The 19,578-nt window shown below is 46.3% G+C and overlaps 2 protein-coding genes across 2 annotated transcripts; one reads left to right on the top strand and one right to left on the bottom strand.

Annotated features, from left to right (window-relative positions):
* Positions 1 to 16: 16 nt before the first annotated feature.
* LOC310824530 (GTP-binding protein 1-like) lies at positions 17 to 3,750 on the bottom strand (the record flags this gene model as incomplete). The annotated part of the gene is made up of 4 exons (XM_083697789.1): positions 3,336 to 3,750; positions 1,052 to 1,163; positions 480 to 655; positions 17 to 64 (listed from the first exon to the last, which is right to left on the bottom strand). Coding segments are annotated over exons 1-4 (516 nt in total), but the record flags the coding sequence as incomplete, so codon positions are not given.
* Positions 3,751 to 10,543: 6,793 nt separating this feature from the next.
* On the top strand, positions 10,544 to 17,000 carry LOC310824529 (beta-galactoside-binding lectin-like). The gene is made up of 4 exons (XM_083697788.1): positions 10,544 to 10,609; positions 14,912 to 14,991; positions 15,470 to 15,641; positions 16,324 to 17,000. Exons 1-4 carry the CDS (start codon positions 10,604 to 10,606, stop codon positions 16,468 to 16,470), a joined length of 405 nt encoding a protein of 134 aa, XP_083553914.1. The 5' UTR covers positions 10,544 to 10,603; the 3' UTR covers positions 16,471 to 17,000.
* Positions 17,001 to 19,578: the final 2,578 nt, after the last annotated feature.

Below are 19,578 nucleotides of genomic sequence, written 5' to 3'. Positions count from 1 at the left end.
CCCCGTGGGTCAGCACCCCCAGCAGGGTGCTCTTCCCCGCGTCCACGTTCCCACCACCGCCACCCTGGGAGAGAGGGGGGGGGGGGGAGGGGAGAGGGGGGAGTCATTTATGTTTCTCTCATCACTTATTAATAAGTTATTATATGTTTGCTTAATGCATCATCATGCCAATAAAGCTTACTGAATGGAATTGAAGAGACAGAACGAAAGAGAGAGAGAGAATTCCATGATTAGAAAAATCATCCTAAAAACATCCTATCCCAGTTTGTCCCTGTGATCTCATCATAGGTCTCTGCTCCGGTAACCTCTGACCCCTGACCTTTAGCCCCCCTCACGCTCACCTGACCTCCAGGAACTCCAGTAACCCCTGACCCCTACCCCCCCCCCTCACGCTCACCTGACCTCCAGGAACTCCAGTAACCCTTGACCCTTACCCCCCTCTGACCCCTGACCTTTACCCCCCCTCACACTCACCTGACCTCCAGGAAGTCCAGCTCCCCGACGCGGCGGCGTATGAGGTAGTCTCGTACGTGCCCCCCCGCCTCGCTCCGCTCCCTCAGGGGGATGAGGTCCGCCTCCACCTGCTCACACAGGGACTGCACCGTGGCCACCGACGCCTCCATGTCCTTCTTATCCAGACCGTAGTCCCCACCGTCTGATGGACCAGGGGAGAGGGGAGGAGGGGAGAGGGATGAGGAGGGGAGAGGGGAGGAGGGGAGAGGGGATGAGGGATGTGGAGGGGAGAGGGATGAGGGGAGAGAGGGATGAGGGGAGAGAGGGATGAGGGGAGAGAGGGATGAGGAGAGAGGGGAGGAGGGGAGAGAGGAGGAGGGGAGAGGGATGAGGAGAGAGGGATGAAGGGAGAGGGATGAGGGGAGAGGGGAGGAGGTGATGAGGGTAGGGGGGGAGAGGGATTACAGTCAGTACTGCTGCTACTTCCACTACACCCTTATGCACGACTACTGTCACTGTTTTATTATTACTAGATTGTGAGTGACTGAGTGTGTGTGTGTGTGTGTGTGTGTGTATATGTGTGGTGTGTGTGTCTCACCTGAGCCCATCCCCACCACGTAGATGGTCTCACCGCAGCCCTCGTCCATGCGCTCCCGGAGTTGCCGTAGTAAAGAGTCATACTGTTCCCCGTTTGGGCTCACCAGGGCCAGCTGGGGAGGAACGAGAGAAAGAGAGAGAGAGAAAAAAGAGAGAGAGAGAGAGAGAGAGAGAGAGAAAAAAGAGAGAGAGAGAGAGAGAGAGAGAGAGAGAGAGAGTTAGAGATAGAGTCTAAAATGCTATAAACTTATGCCCAAAGTCTAAAACCTGAGGAAAGTTCTGTTTCCAGTCAGAGATAACTCCTGGGCCTAACTGTAACCATCTCCATTACCTTACAATACCTTACCTTACAGCCTCCACAGATAAACACACACAGTGTAATTAGCACCCTATGAAGACAGTCCAAGCGGCTGAACTAGCTCGACAGCTTTCCGTTGCTGAGAGTTGCATCAGAAGTGCTGGAGACGGACATGGAGCCCTGAGCATTGAAATGGTGACACACACAGATGCATTACTGTCAATTCTGACACATCCTCTCACACACACACACACACACACACACACACACACACACACATCCTCTCTCTCTACGGTTTCATATTGGATTTCAATGTAAAGGTGGGGGCTGAGGTCAGATAATTGACTGCTGAGAAAACACAACAGCTTACACACACACACACACACACACACACACACACACACACACACACACACACACACACACACACACACACACACACACACACACAGACACACACACACAGACACAGCTGTCTCCTTTCCCACATCCCTCAAGGACACTTGGGAAGAACCTAAGCCAATCACCACGAGCCCCAAAGGGCTGAAGACCAATCAATAACTTAAGCTATTGATTAGCGGTGGACAGTGAGTAGTGTTAGAATAAACCCACAAACTAGTTAGTATCAGCCTGGACTGTAAAACAGGAGGCTTACATATGGATTCATGTTGGCTATAATTTCACAAAAGCACACTGGACAATGCACATTGCCACAAGGCCTACTGCTAGGCAAACATGTCGTGGTCCTCTGTGGCTCAGTGTGGTCCTCTGTGGCTCAGTGTGGTCCTCTGTGGCTCAGTGTGGTCCTCTGTGGCTCAGTGTGGCCCTCTGTGGCTCAGTTGGTAGAGCATGGCTTAAGTTGGGGGTTCGATTCCCGCTGGGACCATATATACTGAAAAATGTATGCACTCACTGCAATGTAAGTCGCTTTGGATAAAAGTGTCAGCTAAATGGCAGATATTATTATTATATTACATGTAGGCTAACAGAGATAATAAGGATATGTAAAACCGAGGCTACACTTTGTACTGTATGTATCGACCATATACACACAGAGCATACAGTGTGTGTTTCTCTGTGTGTATCTCACAACTCCCTGTACAGGTGTTTCAGTGGACCTCCCAAAGGCCTGATACTGATAGTCGATTGATGGAAGCCAAAGGTGAAGCAGGGACGATGTGTCTCTTGTGTGATTTGTAACCCAGGAACCGATCATTGCTCAGCATTGTGTAATTTGAGCCTGACCCATTTGCCTGACACTGACACACACGCGCGCGCACACACACGCACGCGCACCCACACCCATCCCGAGACACCCTATTGCCTCTGTGTTTCATCAGTCCAACTGGCATGGGGAAATATGGATTCACCCTGCCAATCCAGAGGCATGGCAGTCGTTTGTTTAACAACAGGGTGAGTCACGTTGCTTGTAGTGTCCACCTTTATGGCCCCAGTTACATCAGTCAGAGAACAAACAGCCTAAGTAATCTGGCATCTTTGAGCTGTGGGCTATTACACCATATGCAAGGGGAACTGTCAGCAGTAATGTCCAATATTTCCAAGACCCATTCAAACAAACCTAGACCTGGGAGTATCAATAAATACCCAGTAATACAGATTAATAATAGAAAATATTAATGAAATATGAATCATATTATATGAAATATGCACTCTTTAAATTGAGGGTCGCAGAAAAAGGACCCTGACGAATTTGTCTCTCTAGGCTGATAATTGTGGTTATTTGGTCAGACCTAATCTGTCTCTCACCATAGCCTATGCCTGGTATCATAAGATACAGTAAGCTAACTGACATTACGACCTGTCAAACTGGAGCGACAGACAGTTTAAGATTAAACGTAGCAGTGCACATTTTTCGCAGCACCGCTGACTCAACAATTTAATTCAGCTCACCTCAAGGTCACAACATCAAGAGAAAGACATTAGAAGACTTTACTGCTCGCAGCTGCCCCCCGCTATCGCGGCCTACCTTGTTAGTGAAGTCAATGCCGTGATCCCCGGCTTCGCCGTTGAAGAGTTCCCCGTCCTCGAAGCACTCTGCCCCGGCGTCGTCCCCGCATACCCCTCGGTCTGGAGCAAATATGCTCGCCGGCACTAGAGCGTCTGGAATCGGTATCGAACCGGTGCTTAAACCCGCCAGCGATGCCATTTTTCCAGCTTTGCAATAAACGTAGCCAGCTAGCTAAAACCTCTTGCTACCTTTTGCTGTGTTGATGAAAAACACTGGTTGTCAGCAGAAGCGTTGGTTCAAAAATTCAGTTGACAGCTGATTTTGGTGACTGCAGTAGGTTGACTTACATAGGACACACCGAGAGACAAATCAATAGTTCGCTTGCAGTTTGACCAGATGACAGACAGATGTTGGCGTGTATTGGAGATGTGTTTTCAGGTCAGCAATAAAACATATTGTGTTTACAAGCCACAGAGTAGCATCATATTGCAGTGACGTAAATTAATAAACATGAAAGGGCAGGTTCATGTCGTTATGGGCACGCCTTCTAATATTTTATTCATGACAAAATAGCCAATAGTGTTCCGCGTACCCTGAATACGTCTCTCAATTAACCAATCACAGGACGTGGGTCGTTCATATCATTAGAAAACCATTCGGCTTGCGTCCAAAAAGCAGTGCGTCAGCGCATTGTATCGTGATTGGTCCGTCCATGCATCCAAACCTACTTCTGTACTGTATAATAAACATCTATGGATGATGCAAAGAAGAGCAAGCACGAACTAGTCTGCCTGTGTCATAGATATACCGATAACTGAAATAATAATAATATCAAATCATAATAAACTTTATTTATATAGCATCTTTTTAAAACAATGGTACAAAGTGCTTTATAAATAGACAAAACATATGCAAATACAAACAAACATATAAGTAGAAACAGTAAAGCACAGACACATTAAAAATAATAAGAGCGACATTAATTAAAGGCAAGTCTATAAAAATGAGTTTTAAGAATAGAGAACACCCGACAGAGTAAGGCAACTAAATGGACTAAGGTTGTCTTCAAGACAAGAGTCCTCTTTTATCACGGTTAATTGGAATTATAATACATTCTAATTATAAAGGCATATAAATGTAAAGAAATGGTTAGTCATGAATGTAGTGTTTAAGAAAAGTCATGATTAGTCGCCGTTCATATTTGCTTTGTACATCTGTGTCCATAATATGACAAAAAGGGGTCTGTTGGTGTGTTGGATGACTGTGATTACGCTTAAAGCGTTCTCGTGGAATCCATGTAAGCAAGAAAGTCTAATATTTAGCTCTGTATTTAAGCTGCCAATTACTTTAAAAACGTGGAGCTACGGAGCTACCCTTGAGAGAAATGCAGTAATGCTGCACTAAACATCGAAACTACTTCCTCCGTAAAGGCCACCGTCACTGACGGATGACCAGTCTGTGTGACAGAAAGTCACACACACTGAAACACAACGCAATCTGTCTGACCCCCTCGCAGCGCTGTCCACGGTGCCGAATATTCAACCGTGAAATCCTAGACAAAACACAGAGATGAGAAACGTAAATGAATCATTACAAACTAAAAAACTCTGATAGCAAAAGTCACTTGAACATATTGCGCTAATACGATGTTGAACACAATCAAAATACATTATTTATAGACCCCCAGTACTGTGACGGGCACCCCGTTTAGCATTTACTATCTAGACCCTACAACTGCCTAAATATGCACGGCGTAATCACGTGGACAACGGTGATAAAAGAATTTAGACTGAGACCTACTAAGTTCAGTACTTCCATTTTATTGATATATGATAACACTCTGATAACACAAAAGTTGACCTATACACAACTAGGCACTGTCTTTTTGTAGATTCAAATGTTTTCATCATTATGATGTGTTTGTAATCTAACTCCGGGACATCGTCATTAAAATTCCATTCTAATACGACATAAAGTGTCACCGCTCCAGAACGTTGAGAGAGAACTCTTGTATGTACAATTCTCATCTCGACAGTCTTATCAGCGAAAGCATTTACGAGCATACAAGCACAGTCTTTTCTCTTACAATCTTACAAACTTCAGCGCAAATATGGACAACAGTTGCATATCAGGTGAGAAAAAATGTAACGTTTGGATTTTAATAGTTAAAAAAAATTATTAATTGAAAATATTTGTTCGTAGAAAGAGGATGAACAGATTTTAAAGGAATCTAAGTCAGCAGGCACTGTAGGCTGGTTTGTTTACTCTGTGTTCCCATGGTGTTTCTTGCAGAGTGGATATCACCTGATCTGACCTCACAACTAAACGCTTCCAAAGGCATGGATGACTCTGTCTCTGAGAAATACCATCAGATAATAGGCAACAAATATGCCTACGCACCAGCTTACAACAACAGCTGCACATGGATGGATGACAGCGTCAGGAATGACAGCCCCCTGTCCTCCCCTCGAGGCTGCGGAAGCCATTCCTCTTTCACCTCTGTGACTTCAGCAGAGTTCTTCTCTGACTGGAATGAGTGGGAGCCCATGTTCTCAGTGGACTCCACCGCCATGCAAGACCTCCTGGCCATGGAAGACCTTGATCATGATGCAACATCTGCAGAGTCTCTAACATCACTGACACCTGTCAGCTCTGCTCTGGTCCCACTTCCTTCTCTCCCTGATGACAGCGTCCTGGTGACCAAGGAGAATGTGTCTACTGTGGATGTGTCCAGTCAACCAACAGTGGATGGTAGCCCCACTGCCATTGCTCCAGATGCATCAGTGGTCCCTCATCCTCTGGCCGTGCCCGATGATGACCCCCCCATGAAGGCTCTTGACCAGCCACAGCTCCCTGCAGCTGGTGAAGTAGTCACTAGTGAGGTGTTGGTTCACATTGGCAGCGCCGGCATGGTCTCTCAGGAGACCACAGAGGATGTGTCTTCCATTAAAGTTCCCACCACTGCCAACCTGACTGCCAGTCAGCCATCAGTGGCTCCTCAGGACTGTGGTAAGACAGCCAGAGAGACAGAGAAACCGACAGGCTATTTCCAGATGATCTGGAGGGCAATGAGAGGAAAGAGGAACAAGCCTGTAAGTAGGAAACTGTTATACTGTTATCATATAACATCTTGAAAACTGTTTGGTTTGTTTTTTCCTTGTTTGTTGCTGTTTAAAAGTCCCTCTGTATTTTGTACTTTCTTTTCTTACTAGGCTCTTTCAGTGGACACAAAGACACAAGACTTCCTTCTCTCAAGCAAAGTCTTCAATGGGGCAGAAAACGATTGTAAATCTTGTAAGAAACATTTAAATTCTTGATTTTGATTATTAATGAATAATTAATAAATGGTATTTTTTTTAAAATATAGTTCTATGTTATCTGAGATATCGGACAGAAAGGAATAATAATATTGCTACTGTTCATCGTAGACTGGTTTGTTTACCCTGTGTTGCTATGGTGTTTCATGCAGGTTGGATATCTCCTGATACAACATTCCAACTAAATGCCCTCAACGGCATGGATGACTGTGGCCCCAACAGCCCCCTGTCCTCCCCTCGTAGTCGGGGAAGCCTCTCCTCCTTCACCTCTGTGAGTTCAGCAGAGTTCCTCTCTGCCTGGGAGGACGCCACTTCCAACAACAGCTTCTCATCGATGGATGACTGTCTCAGTGATGACACTCTCAGTGATGTCAGCTCCCTGTCCTCCCCTGGTAGTCGAGGAAGCCTCTCCTCCTTCACCTCTGTGAGTTCAGGGTTCTTCTCTGCCTGGGATGAGGGGGAGCCCGTAGTCAAAGAGAACTCCGCCGCCATTCAGGAATCATTGGCCCCTCAGGACTCTGAGAAGTCAAGGCTATTGGCTGTGAATGATGAGGGCTTGAAGGATATTGGTCAACCACAGCTCAGAGCCAATGGTCAGATGTTGGCCACCAATAGCAACGCTCCGCTTGCTCCAGTGAATCCCACCATCTTGGTCTCCTTGACTGAACGTGTCAAGCCAGGCTGTGATGCTTTGACCATCAGCAGCAAAGGCCAGCGCTCCTCTGTAGCCAGACAGAAGGAGAGAAAGACGGGCTGTTTCCAGGGGATCTGGAGGGCATTGAGAGGCGGCAGAGGAAAGAGGAACAAGCCTGTAAGTAGTAAACTGTTATACTGTGTTGCTCTGTTGTAATTCATTCACATTTAACATCCGTGTTTACTGCTGTTTAAATGTTCCTCTGTTGTCCTGTTGACTGTGACTTCAACATGTTCACATCTGAGAAACAACTGATCATTATTATTCAGATTTTATTGTTGTTTAAAAAAAGTTTTTCTCTGTTTTTTTGTCTTTCTTTTCCAAGGCTTCCAATGGCACAGACGTTCTCTCTTCCACACGCAATTCACACTGAAACGCTTTTCTGCAAAGAACAGTAGAAGAAGAAGAAGAAGAATAGAAGGGTTCAATAAAGTTATATCATTACATTTGAATGTTTTATTCTTCATTTAAATGACAGGTGGCCAGCACGGCAAGACTAACATTTAACTGCCATAATAATCATGCGTATTAGCAGCTTTGTGAATAAATACCCGGTGATACCACAAGGTGGCAGTGTGAATGTGAAGAGAAGGGATGATGGTGTAATAACTACAAGTGCACATGATTCAAAAACCATGTGAAAAGTACTGCCTCAGCTTGAATTACACAGTGAGTCCTGGGGGTGCCCGAATAGTCCTTGGGGTGCCCGAATAGTCCTGGGGGTGCCCGAATAGTCCTAGGGGTGCCCGATTAGTCCTGGGGGTGCCTGAATAGTCCTGGGGGTGCCCGAATAGTTAAAATTAATATTGTTGGGAGGAGCTCACACTGATATTTCAACACTGTAACAGCCCCCAGTGTTATGTGAGGTGTATTGTCATTGTTCGTAACATCATTCAGAGGCCCTGGTTCAAGTATTGCTACAACATGGCTACACTACAGATCATGAAGTCCCTAACCCTTTCACCACTCAACCAGAGTGTTTATCCCAGTCATTTGGCTAACTCATCGATCCTGCATTGTGCAATACCCCCATGGTCTCTCTGCAGTCTATGTCATTGGTGGGTCTTGTGACTGTCTCAAGACCGGGCCTCGGGAAACCAAGAGGACTCTCATCACAAGTTTGTGCCACACACTGAACTTTGAAAGCACTTTGCGCCACACTCAATATATATAGGTTTGGGTTAGGGTTAGGGTTGATCTGTGATCTGAAATGACTTGGATATGGCACCCTAACCCTAACCCTAACCCTAACCCTAATAATGCTGACATGGGAGGATGGAACTTCCTCTTGACTGTGAAGGAGCATTAGGCCTCATTGCTCAAGATGGGTTCAGGATGAGGCATGGTCACATGGTGTTGCTGCTGGGAAGGACTAGCAGGACGGTTGAGTCCATGTTACATTTATGTTACATTTACATTTATGCCGTTTAGCAGACGCCTTTATCCAAAGCGACTTACAACAAATACATTTGTTTAAGTAAGTGAATCATCATAAGAAAAAGTAATCAATGCTCGGACCAGGGGCCATTGGCAGTCACAATGCTAGAAGAAGGAAAAAGGACCCTAAGGAGAGAAACTTGTAGTAGTAGTGGGGGTGAAGAGGTCTTTAGGAGGGAGGAGTCTATGTAGTAAATCCATAAAATAACATGTTATATTTGATCAACTGGTGTGTATGTGTGTGTGTGTGTGTGTGTGTGTGTGTGTGTGTGTGCGTGTGTATGTATGTGTGTGTGTGAGAGAGAGAGATAGAGAGAGAGATTGTGTGTGTGTGTGAGTGAGAGAGAGAGAGACAGAGAGAGAGAGAGACAGACAGAGAGAGAGAGAGAGAGAGAGAGAGAGAGAGAGAGACAGAGAGAGACAGAGACAGAGACAGAGACAGAGACAGAGACAGAGACAGAGACAGAGACAGAGCCAGAGAGAGAGAGATGCTTTGTTGTTGACTATTTACATGAGTGAATCGACAAACAGCCCATTGCTGTGATACAGGCTAATTAATCTGTCTGGCGTCCCACCCACCCACCCAGCCACAGATATAACAAACAGCAGTCCCACCTTCCTTCCCTGCGTTCTGGACACGCGACAGAGCATTCTCACACCCCCTTCACAGATGCCCCAGCACCAATATACATTTACAAATATAGAGAGCTATACCCCAACAAGCTAGTTCAATAATACACTCCTCCTGCATTGTTAGGTACACTATAGTAATACTGGCTAGGACCTCCCTTTGCTCTCAAAACAGCCTCAGTTCTTCGTGGCGTTGATTCCACAAGATGTTGGAAATATTCCTTTGAGATTCTGGTCCATGTTTGCATCACGCAATTCCTGCAGATTTTTCAGGTGCACTTTCAAGCTGTGAATCTCCCGTTCTACCACAACCCAAAGGTGTTCTATTGGATTCAGATCCGGTGACTGGGAAGGCCACTGAAGAACAGTGAATTGTCATGTTCATGAAACCAGTTTGAAACAACTTTTTCTTCGTGACTTGGTGCATTATCATGCTGGAAGTAGCCATTAGAAGATGGGTAAATTGTGGCCATGAAGGGGTGCACATGGTCAGCAACAATACTCAAATAGGCTGTGGCATTCAAGCTATGATTGATTGGTATTAACGGGCCCAAAGTGTGAAGAAAACATTCCCCACATCATTACACCACCTCCACCATGTGAAGGTGTACATGTGTTCCTAATAAAGTGTTTAGTGAGTGTATATGTTGCCAGAAATCCCTCGAATGATGTCAGACTGAGAGCAACAATTTATAAAAATAGGTAATTGATTTTAAAACATAGCATACTGCAAAACCCAAATCAACCCTCAAACTATTCTACACGTAGGCCACAGGCTAGAAAGTTGAGTGAACTGGTGCCACTGCCAAATATTTTGCTGTTACCCAGGCAACATGAAAGCGATCTCTATTTTTATCTGCCTCTGGTCTTGTGGTCACTCGCCTACGTCTTGTGGTCTGACTAATACACGTGGACGTTATTACAAGAAGGTTTTAATATCGTAAATTGTGTCTCATTTATGACCCTCATTCTCAGTGACTATCAACTATGCGCGCTGCGTCTTTTCCTAGGTGCTAAATGGTTTATTTAGGGTTCATATGACTTCTATCTGGTTGGTCAGTCTCGGGAAATATCAAACTCCTATTGGTTTAAGAAAACGTCCGTCATGTGGCCAACGCGCACTTGGCTGCAATATAAACCCGTGTGCGGTTCCAGTTAGCCCAACTTTCACTCATCCTCCACCCTTCAGATTAACGGAACCAGCCAAGATGAGCGTAAGTACACTTTTCTTTCAGAATTCGTTTTACCAGCTGTCTGTTTTTGGTGTGTTAATTTGTAGCCTATTTTCGTGGCTTGTTTACAAATATAAACGGCAAAGTAGATCGGTTTTGCAAGTCATACTATCATATCAGTGCAAGCTATCCAACAGCTGTTCTAGGCTAATAATGTGTCCGATTATAATGTACCCCAATGTAATAACCGGATGTGTTTTCTAGTAATGTAATAGTTGTGCAGTATGCCCATTTATGGTCAATTCATGCAACGGTTTTATTGTCCGAATATAAAGAGGACAAATAGAATGTCCCCTCGGTTTGTCTTGGGAATGTTGCGGTCTTGTTCTGTGCAATTTAAATAGTTACTTATCATCTGTCATAGTACACATGTATTGTATGTAGGGTTTGAACATGTATCAGAGATCCCACATACTGTACGTGCATATTATTGACATGTTTTTATGGTACAGAGTCAAACTCTTCTATATGTATTCCTGCAAGTCGGCGGGGTGGACCTGCCCTGCTGCTGACCAGGGGCCGGTGTCCTAAAAGCTTTGCAGCTAAAGTAGTACTTAATCTTTCCTAGCAACCCCGCCACAAAGTTGCAAGAAAATGATATTGTAAAATCAATGTTTGCAGGTCAATCTTAACGAACGTAAATCATTCAATGAAGAACTAGGGGATTGGATTGGGAGTGGGGGTGGATTGAGATAAAGAGATAAAGTACTACTAGTTTTCCCGGAAACTCACCCCAGACTATGATAATGAAGTCCTAACCCTAACCCCAACGAACATCAACACTGTAGGTCCAACCTAGGCAACTTCATCTCACCAACCGTATGTACGATATTGTATGAAATTATTGATGAGGTCAGGCTGTCCTAAGGTCCAGGTCACCCCCCCCCCCCCCCCCCCCGCCTCCCCCACAGTAATACGTGGAGATTACACCTGGTCTGCCCACAATCCACATTTCCCTTAATGATAGGACTTCATTAAACTCCCCCCTCCCCAGACTTCAAGGGGGATTCAATGTGCAGCATTGTGTGTGAGGTGGACACGTGATGTGGCATTTGCTCTCCTTGGTCTCGTAAGACAGCCTGAGCTCTCTGGCTCAGCGTACAATAAAACCTTTGTACTACAGTAGCTGTTTTGCGGTTACCGCGGTAAACACGGTTGGGTTGGGTTGATGCGGTGCGCAGCAGGGTACATCACATTAAGTCCCCTAATGAAATGAAAGATGGCGTCAGTGTGGAGGAGGTCACGGACAGGGTGTGGAGTAGTGTGTTCCTACCACTGGGCTGTTTTGATGTTTTCCCAGGTCAAGTTAAAAACTTTATATATATATATGCCATTTAGCTGAGGCTTTCATCCAAAGCGACTGTCATTGCAGAGAGTGCATACATTTCAGTATATATGGTCCCAGCGGGAATCAAACCCACAACCATGCGCCACGCTCTACCAAGCCGAGCCACAGAGGACCACTTTACGGACCACTTTACGGACCACTTTACGGTTATGCAGAGGAGAGATTGGCTGTCGTGTCAGTCGGAGCTGTTGTAAGTCTCTTTAAACACGACCCTCTTCTCTTCAGCTTCAGCTCCAGCGTTTCCCCAGTCCCATACCCCATCCACCCCGGGGTCTAGATCTGTCGTCCCTGCCCTGAGGAAAATAGGAAAGGAAAAACAGTCTAGATTCAAAGGGAGATCCTGCATCTGTTCACGATCACCACCACCGCCATTGTTTATGTTGACAGATGAGAGTAACTGGATACTACTGAAACACACATAAACAGTAAGGGGGACCTTCCCTTTCAAATCAATGTCCCCCTATATTACAGTAAGTGGACTGGTCTGGCAGCCATGTTGGGTGTACCGTTTCAAACGTCCTGTAAACGACTCCCCAGTTCATCCCCTCCCCTCTCATCACAACTGAATGGCCATTTCAGTAAAACCCATTCTAAACAAACCGATATATAAAACCCAAACTCTTCGATCTCTGTTTTGAGTGTGTATTACGACGGTTAATTCTGCGGTGCTGCCCTACTGGGTGAAAAACAGCAGACGCAGATTTCAGAACTCGGCCTGCTCTGCCCCTTCTGTTGTAGCGTGGGCGCGGCCCCAGCTGCCCGGTGCCTCTCTAACAGGGAGGGGAGGTATGTCACACAGCCGTGGGAAGTCCAGTCTGCAGCGTGTCTGTGGGCTGAAGCCAAGCCCGGCGCTAGTGCGCACAGTTTACAGTACGACAGGAGGACTAACACGGAAAGAATGTACCCCGTTCTATCTCCCCCCTCCTCCCACTCCCTTTTCCCCCTCCTCCCACTCCTTTCCCCTCTCCTCCCTCTCCCTCTCCTCCCTCTCCCTCTCCCCCTCTATCTTTCTCTTTCATCATTTCTCTACTCCTTTACCTCCCTTACGTTCCCTTTCTCCAGTTTTAACTCCACTTTCCCTGTACTTCTCCATTTCTCTCTCTCTCTCTCTCTCCATCTTTCTTTCTCTCCCCTCTCTCTCTGTCTCTCCATCTCTCGCTCCCCCTCTCTCGCTCCCTCTCTCTCTTACTCTCTCTCTCCCCTCTTTCATTCCCTCCCTCTCCCCTCCCTCCCTCCCTCTCTCTCTCTCTCTTTCTCTCTCTCTCTCTCTCTCTCTCTCTCTCTCTCTCTCTCTCTCTCTCTCTCTCTCTCTGTCTTGCCAGATTCAGCCTCCCAGTGTGCCAACCCTAATACAGCTCTAATGTTATATTGTCCTGTTGTACTATTTCAGGACAGGGTGTTAAAGGCCTAGCATGTGTTTGTGTTTGGCTCCCCTTTGCTGCAGGCTAAGTCCTTCACTTCACAATGTCTGTGTTCAGAATTGAGCACGACACACTGAAAACCTTCATACTACATGAACTATGAACTTCACATTTCATAACCCAGACGGCTGTATGACGTTCTGTTGTGTTAAGCACACTGGACAGCCACTCATACTCACTACGCCTGTAAATAGCATGGAAGTGCAGTATGCGATTTCAGACGCAGCCGGTATCTGTGTTGTAGGCAATGATTAGCCGCTGTAAAACACATGTTCCCTTGTAGTCTGTGACAAGCCCTTTCTTCCAGTTCACTGCCCACTGTGCCTCTTCGAAAGGAGCTAGTTATTGTTGACGCTGTGTCCCCTGTGTGAGGTCAGAACCACATTTCCTGCTGCTTGGGGCTATCGACCGGGTCCTTAGCGCGACATGCTAACCTAGTCTCCTGTCAGAGGCGGGAGCAGTAACATGTTGCCAGGCGGCATCATCAGGGGCCCGGAGTTGGCGGGAGTTGCCGTGGTAACGTTTACAACCCAACACATACGCAATGTACTTGACCCAATGGAAACAGTACGTAGCCTGTGTTCTGGGCCTATCAACAGCCCAGAGAATACCTACAGTATAATCACATACACTCTAATTTTCCCCTGCCACGTGGACTGAGGGGGGAGTTAGTCTGGGCTTTGGTCCATCCTGCGCTGGCTGCCCACCATAACCAGCAGGAAAATATGACTTCAGTTTTTATCCGAGTTTTTATCCGATCCGCCGATCCTTCCCGGACCGTTTTAGCCTCCCCCACGCAAAATCACTGGAGGGGAAATGGGAATGCCCAGAACTCTTCACAGCTGTTTCGAGTGAGACTGACAGGGCTAGGATTAAGGTTTCAGTACAGGAGAGGAGAGGAGAGGAGAGGAGAGGAGGGGAGAGGAGGAGGGGAGGAGAGGGGAAGGGAGGAGAGGAGAGGAGAGGAGAGGAGAGGAGAGGAGAGGAGAGGAGAGGAGAGGAGAGGAGAGGAGAGGAGAGGAGGAGAGGAGAGGAGAGGAGGGAGGAGGGGGGAAGGGAGGAGAGGAGAGGAGAGGAGAGGAAAGGAAAGGAGAGGAGCTTGGCAAGATGGGGTGTGTGCTGTGCTATCAGTGGGTAGTTCTGTTAACTTGACCTCCTCCACACGAGACTGAGTGTGATCTAATGATCTGTTTCACCACATTCTTTGCCCTCAGGAATTCAGGGCCTGTTTTATTTTGAACTCAGCCAATTGCATAATCAATCAAATGCTTTTTCAGTGCATGGGATTCAACTTTCAACACACTAAACTGACTTGATCTCTCTCCCTCCCTCCCTCCCTCCCTCCCTCCCTCTTTCTCTCTCTCTCTCTCTCTCTCTCTCTCTCTCCCCCTCCCCCCCCTCTCTCTCCCCACCTTCTTTCTCTCTTTCTCACTCCCCCCCTTCTCTTTCTCTCCCCCCCCCCCTCTCTCTTTCTCCCCCCCCCCCCCTCTCTCTCTCTCTCTGACTCTCATGCAGGGTGTTTTGGTGAAGAACATGTCCTTTAAGCTGGGACAGACCCTGACGATCACCGGGGTCCCCAACTCAGACGCCACCCAGTGAGTAACTAACTCTCAACTCTCAGACACAACCACACAACCACAAATCACACACACACGCACACACACACACACACACACACACACACACACACACACACACACACACACACACACACACACTACTGCCTGTCTTTGATTAATCAGAGAATGAAGAATATGATCAACATTCAAACATTCATCATCAAACTGCAATGGAAACAGCAGTCACCTATTCTTGGCCCTCATAGCTGGAAGTGTGGTCCAACTGAGTGGGCCTTCTTGGCCTGGCCTCCCTTGTAAAAGAGGTTTTCCTGAAGGAATAAAGGTTAAAAAAGACAATAAAAGAATCTGAACGTTGTCGTTCTGTTGTGTACCTTGTGTATCTGTTGTGTATCTTGGCATTTCCTTGACTGTTATCCACACACACACACACACACACACACACACACACACACACGTCTTTGTACTAGCCCTGTGTCCTTCTCCCCTCCTGCAGCTTTGTCATCAACGTGGGTAACAGCGCGGAGGACATCGCCCTCCACATGAACCCCCGCTTCAATGCCCACGGGGACGAGAGGGCCGTGGTGTGTAACTCCTACCAGGGGGGCAACTGGTGTGAGGAGCTCCGTGAGGGGAGCTTCCCCTTCAACCAGGGAGAGGAGTTCAAGGTGAGACACTGTGTGTGTGTGTGTGTGTGTGTGTGTGTGTGTGTGTGTGTGTGTGTGTGTGTGTGTGTGTGTGTGTGTGTGTGTGTGTGTGTGTGTGTGTGTGTGTGTGTGTGTGTGTGTGTGTGTGTGTGTGTGTGTGTGTGTGTGTGGGTGAGAGAACTTTAGACAAGGAGAAGAGGTATGTCCTAACCACTCCTGTTGTGTGTGTGTGTATGTGTGTGTGTGTGTGTGTGTGTGTGTGTGTGTGGGTGAGAGAACTTTAGACAAGGAGAAGAGGTATGTCCTAACCACTCCTGTTGTGTGTGTGTGTGTGCGTGTGTGTCTGTGTGTGCATGTGCGTGTGCGTGCGTCTGCAACTTTAAGCTTCAAGGCGAGACATTTTCCCTATCACATATATTCCACTCAATATCCCCACCGTTCTCCTTCAAGCAGGGAGAGAGTTCAAGGTTCGAACATGTTTGTATGAAAACATGGCTTGCTCCATTAAATAACACAACTTGTTCAATGTCTAGCCTGTAGCAGAAATCTGTCAGGGACCTCTAGTGGCAAAACGTTATCATTGCACAATTGCAACCGACATAATTCAGCCAACTTTAGGTTCATCACCATAAGCAATTATTTTGAACATCAGTGTGTGATTTAAATTATTTGACTTTCTTCCTACCTCTTTTCTGATAACCAGGTTAAAATCACTTTCACTAAGGAGGAATTCCTGGTGGTCCTCCCCGATGACTCCGAGATCCACTTCCCCAATCGCCAAGGCGACGAGAAGTACACATACATGCACTTTGAAGGGGACGTCAGGATCAAGGGGATCGAAATCAAGTAGACCAATCAGGATGGGGTGGAAAAGAAAGCCACCGTGCAGGCACCCAATCAGATCTGTCGCTTTCTGCTCATTGGTGACCCATAAGGTCCTGTATTAGAGCCTTCATTTACTTTGAACCTGTGTTGCTCAGTAACATGTGCATGACTGAACAGACACACACATACACACACACACACACACACACACACACACACACACACACACACACACACACACACACACCAAGTTTTAATGCTGCCATCCTTAACCACTTTATGGAGCTACTAATGTCCTACAGCAGCTCTGTCCAGCAGAGCCTACAAGTAGAGAATTATACAGTAAAACGCTTTGGAGAAAGTTCGCTTGAAGCTCAGACGATTCTGCAAATAAATGTGAACATTTTTGTATTCAACGTCCATAAGAGAAGCTGTCCTTGTCTGATGTCTTTCCTTCATGTGCCAAAAGTCATTCCAGATTATTTTCTAAGTGATTTACAACAATGCAAGTGCATAGGCTATACCATCATAACAATTTCCAATAAACAAATGACTTTTTATGAACCATTCCAGTCTTCAGGCATATGTTGTTTGATTACAGATTCATATTCATATGTTTGTGTTGGCTATGTGTTGTCTAGTTAGCCCTTTAGCTGAAGAGCATGACATCACCTACTGCATAACAAGAGGTAATTGATGAAATAATCTATGTAGTCTAATTATGAATGTATTGAACCAACAGCTCTATCCGTGTGTGATGTCATTAGTCAATCACCATGTTTGTTCGTTTGTGTCTAATTGACAAACCAAGTCAGTTCCTTGCACCATGAAACAGCGAAGTTGAAACAAATCCAAACACAATATCTCACGACTGGTTAATCAGCGGTTAATAACCATATTTAATTATGATAATTATGATCATTATAGATCTATCTGAGAGTTAAAAGATTAATCAGCGTTACATATTCTCATTTTACGCTCGTTAAGTCGCATGATAGATTAATTATTATCCTCTACAGCCAATGCTGATGAGCAATTTCATTACTGATACTTCAGAAGAGTTTTGTTCAGGGAGAACGCAGGTCATTTAGAAACCTGGAAAAAGATTCAGTTGATCGGTGTGTGGCGACCCGCGTAACAAGCGGGCAGCCGCGTAGTGAATCTGTCTGCTACTTCCACGGCGGGCGACACCATGTTGGTGTGTCCTCATTTCATCAAGTTCAAGTTTCGTTTATTTGTCATTATATACAAGTACAAAATGCAACGAAATGCCTTGGGGAGAGCAGCTCTCAACATCAACAGAAGTAATAAATGAATAATAAGTAATAATAAAACAATTTTACAACAACATGTAATAAAAACAATAATAATAATTGTTAATAATCAATGTGGGTTAATGGAATTTATAGCTTCAAGGAACGGGTCATCCACTGTTGAAGGTATGTGAACGCACATTGCATTGGTAGCGCAAATCATCACTTTTTGAAGCCAGATCCTTTTCACCGTCTTTGACACACAGTTCTAAACGCACATACCACTTAATTTGACAGTGAAAGGAACACTTTTAAAGTGGCCAACACCGTGTCAAACTATTCGTTGACGCGTATCGACTGCCCTCGCACTGCTTGTGTATGGCCTGTATTCATGTGGCGACTGTTGCAAAACACAGCCACTAGGTGGCGCCGAGAGACCAATAATAGGAAGACGCTTTGAAATAATTCCATCTTTTCATTCGGCGATGCCGGCGCTACCTGCCTCCTCTTCACCGTATGCAACGTTTGCTTTTCACGAATTCAGTAAACATCGGTCCTATCACCGCAGTTCAGTTGTAGGCCTGTATTATTACTATATGGTCAATTGGAAAATGTAGTGCCACTAAATGCAACCATGCAATGTTAATGTTCTATATTTGTTTGTTTATTGTACTACTGGTGCAACCGTCAAACTACGGGCAGCTGTCCCACAGTGTGCTATTACAGTATATGGTCGTGGTCTTGCTCCTGTGCGGTGGGTGTGCGGTGGGTGTCCGTGGTGTGAACAGGGTCTGTGCTGTACCTCTGCTGTACCTCTGGCTGGGAGAGAGGCTGCAGAAGTACGGTGCCTAAACTACTGTAGCGGGAAAGTGAGATGGACGACCCTTTGTTCGTAACCCAGTGGCGTTGTAAGAAATGGATTTCCCTGGTAGAGAGGGTATGAGGTGTGTGTGTGTGTGTGTGTGTGTGTGTGTGTGGGTGTGTGTGTGTGTGTGTGTCTGAGTGTGCGTGTCTGGTGTGTGTGTGTGTCTGTGTGTGTGCGTGTCTGTGTGCGTGTGTGTGTCTGTGCGTGTGTGTGTGTGTGTGTGTGTCTGTGCGTGTCTGTGTGTGTGTGTGTGTCTGTGCGTGTGTGTGTGTGTGTGTGTGTGTGGTGTGCGTGTGTGTGTGTGTGTGTGTGTGTGGTGTGCGTGTGTGTGTCTGTGCGTGTGTGTGTGTGTGTCTGTGCGTGTGTGGGTCTGTGTGTGTGTGTCTTTGTGTGCGTGTGTGTGTGTGCGTGTGTGTATGTGTGTGTGTCTGTGCATGTGCGTGTGCGTGTGTGTGTGTGTGGTGTGCGTGTGTGTGTGTGTGTCTGTGCGTGTGTGGGTCTGTGTGTGTGTGTCTGTGTGTGTGTGTCTGTGTGTGCGTGTGTGTGTGTGTCTGTGCGTGTGTGTATGTGTGTGTGTCTGTGTGTGTGTGTGTGTATGTGTGTGTGTGTGTGTGTGTGTGTGTGTGGTGTGTGCCTGTCCAATGGTCATGCCAGGGACTGGAGAGTCGTGGTATGCCTCTAAATGGACATACTGTCAGATCTGTTTCTGTCCATTCTGCCTCTCTCTGTCTCGGCCTTCCCTTCTCTTCCTGCTCCCTCTCTCTCTCTCTCTCTCTCTCTCTGTCTCTCTCTCTCTCTCTCTCACTCTCTCTGTCTCTGTCTCTCTCTCTCTCACTCTCTCTGTCTCTCTCTCTCTCTCTCTCACTCTCTCTGTCTCTGTCTCTCTCTCTCTCTCTCTCACTCTCTCTGTCTCTGTCTCTCTCTCTGTCTCTCTCTCTCTCTCTCTCACTCTCTCTGTCTCTGTCTCTCTCTCTCTCTCTCACTCTCTCTGTCTCTGTCTCTCTCTCTCTCTCTC

This window comes from Argentina silus (assembly GCF_951799395.1).
Source record: "Argentina silus genome assembly, contig: scaffold_467, whole genome shotgun sequence".
NCBI lineage: Eukaryota > Metazoa > Chordata > Actinopteri > Argentiniformes > Argentinidae > Argentina > Argentina silus.
This window is presented reverse-complemented; position numbering and strand designations above follow the sequence as displayed.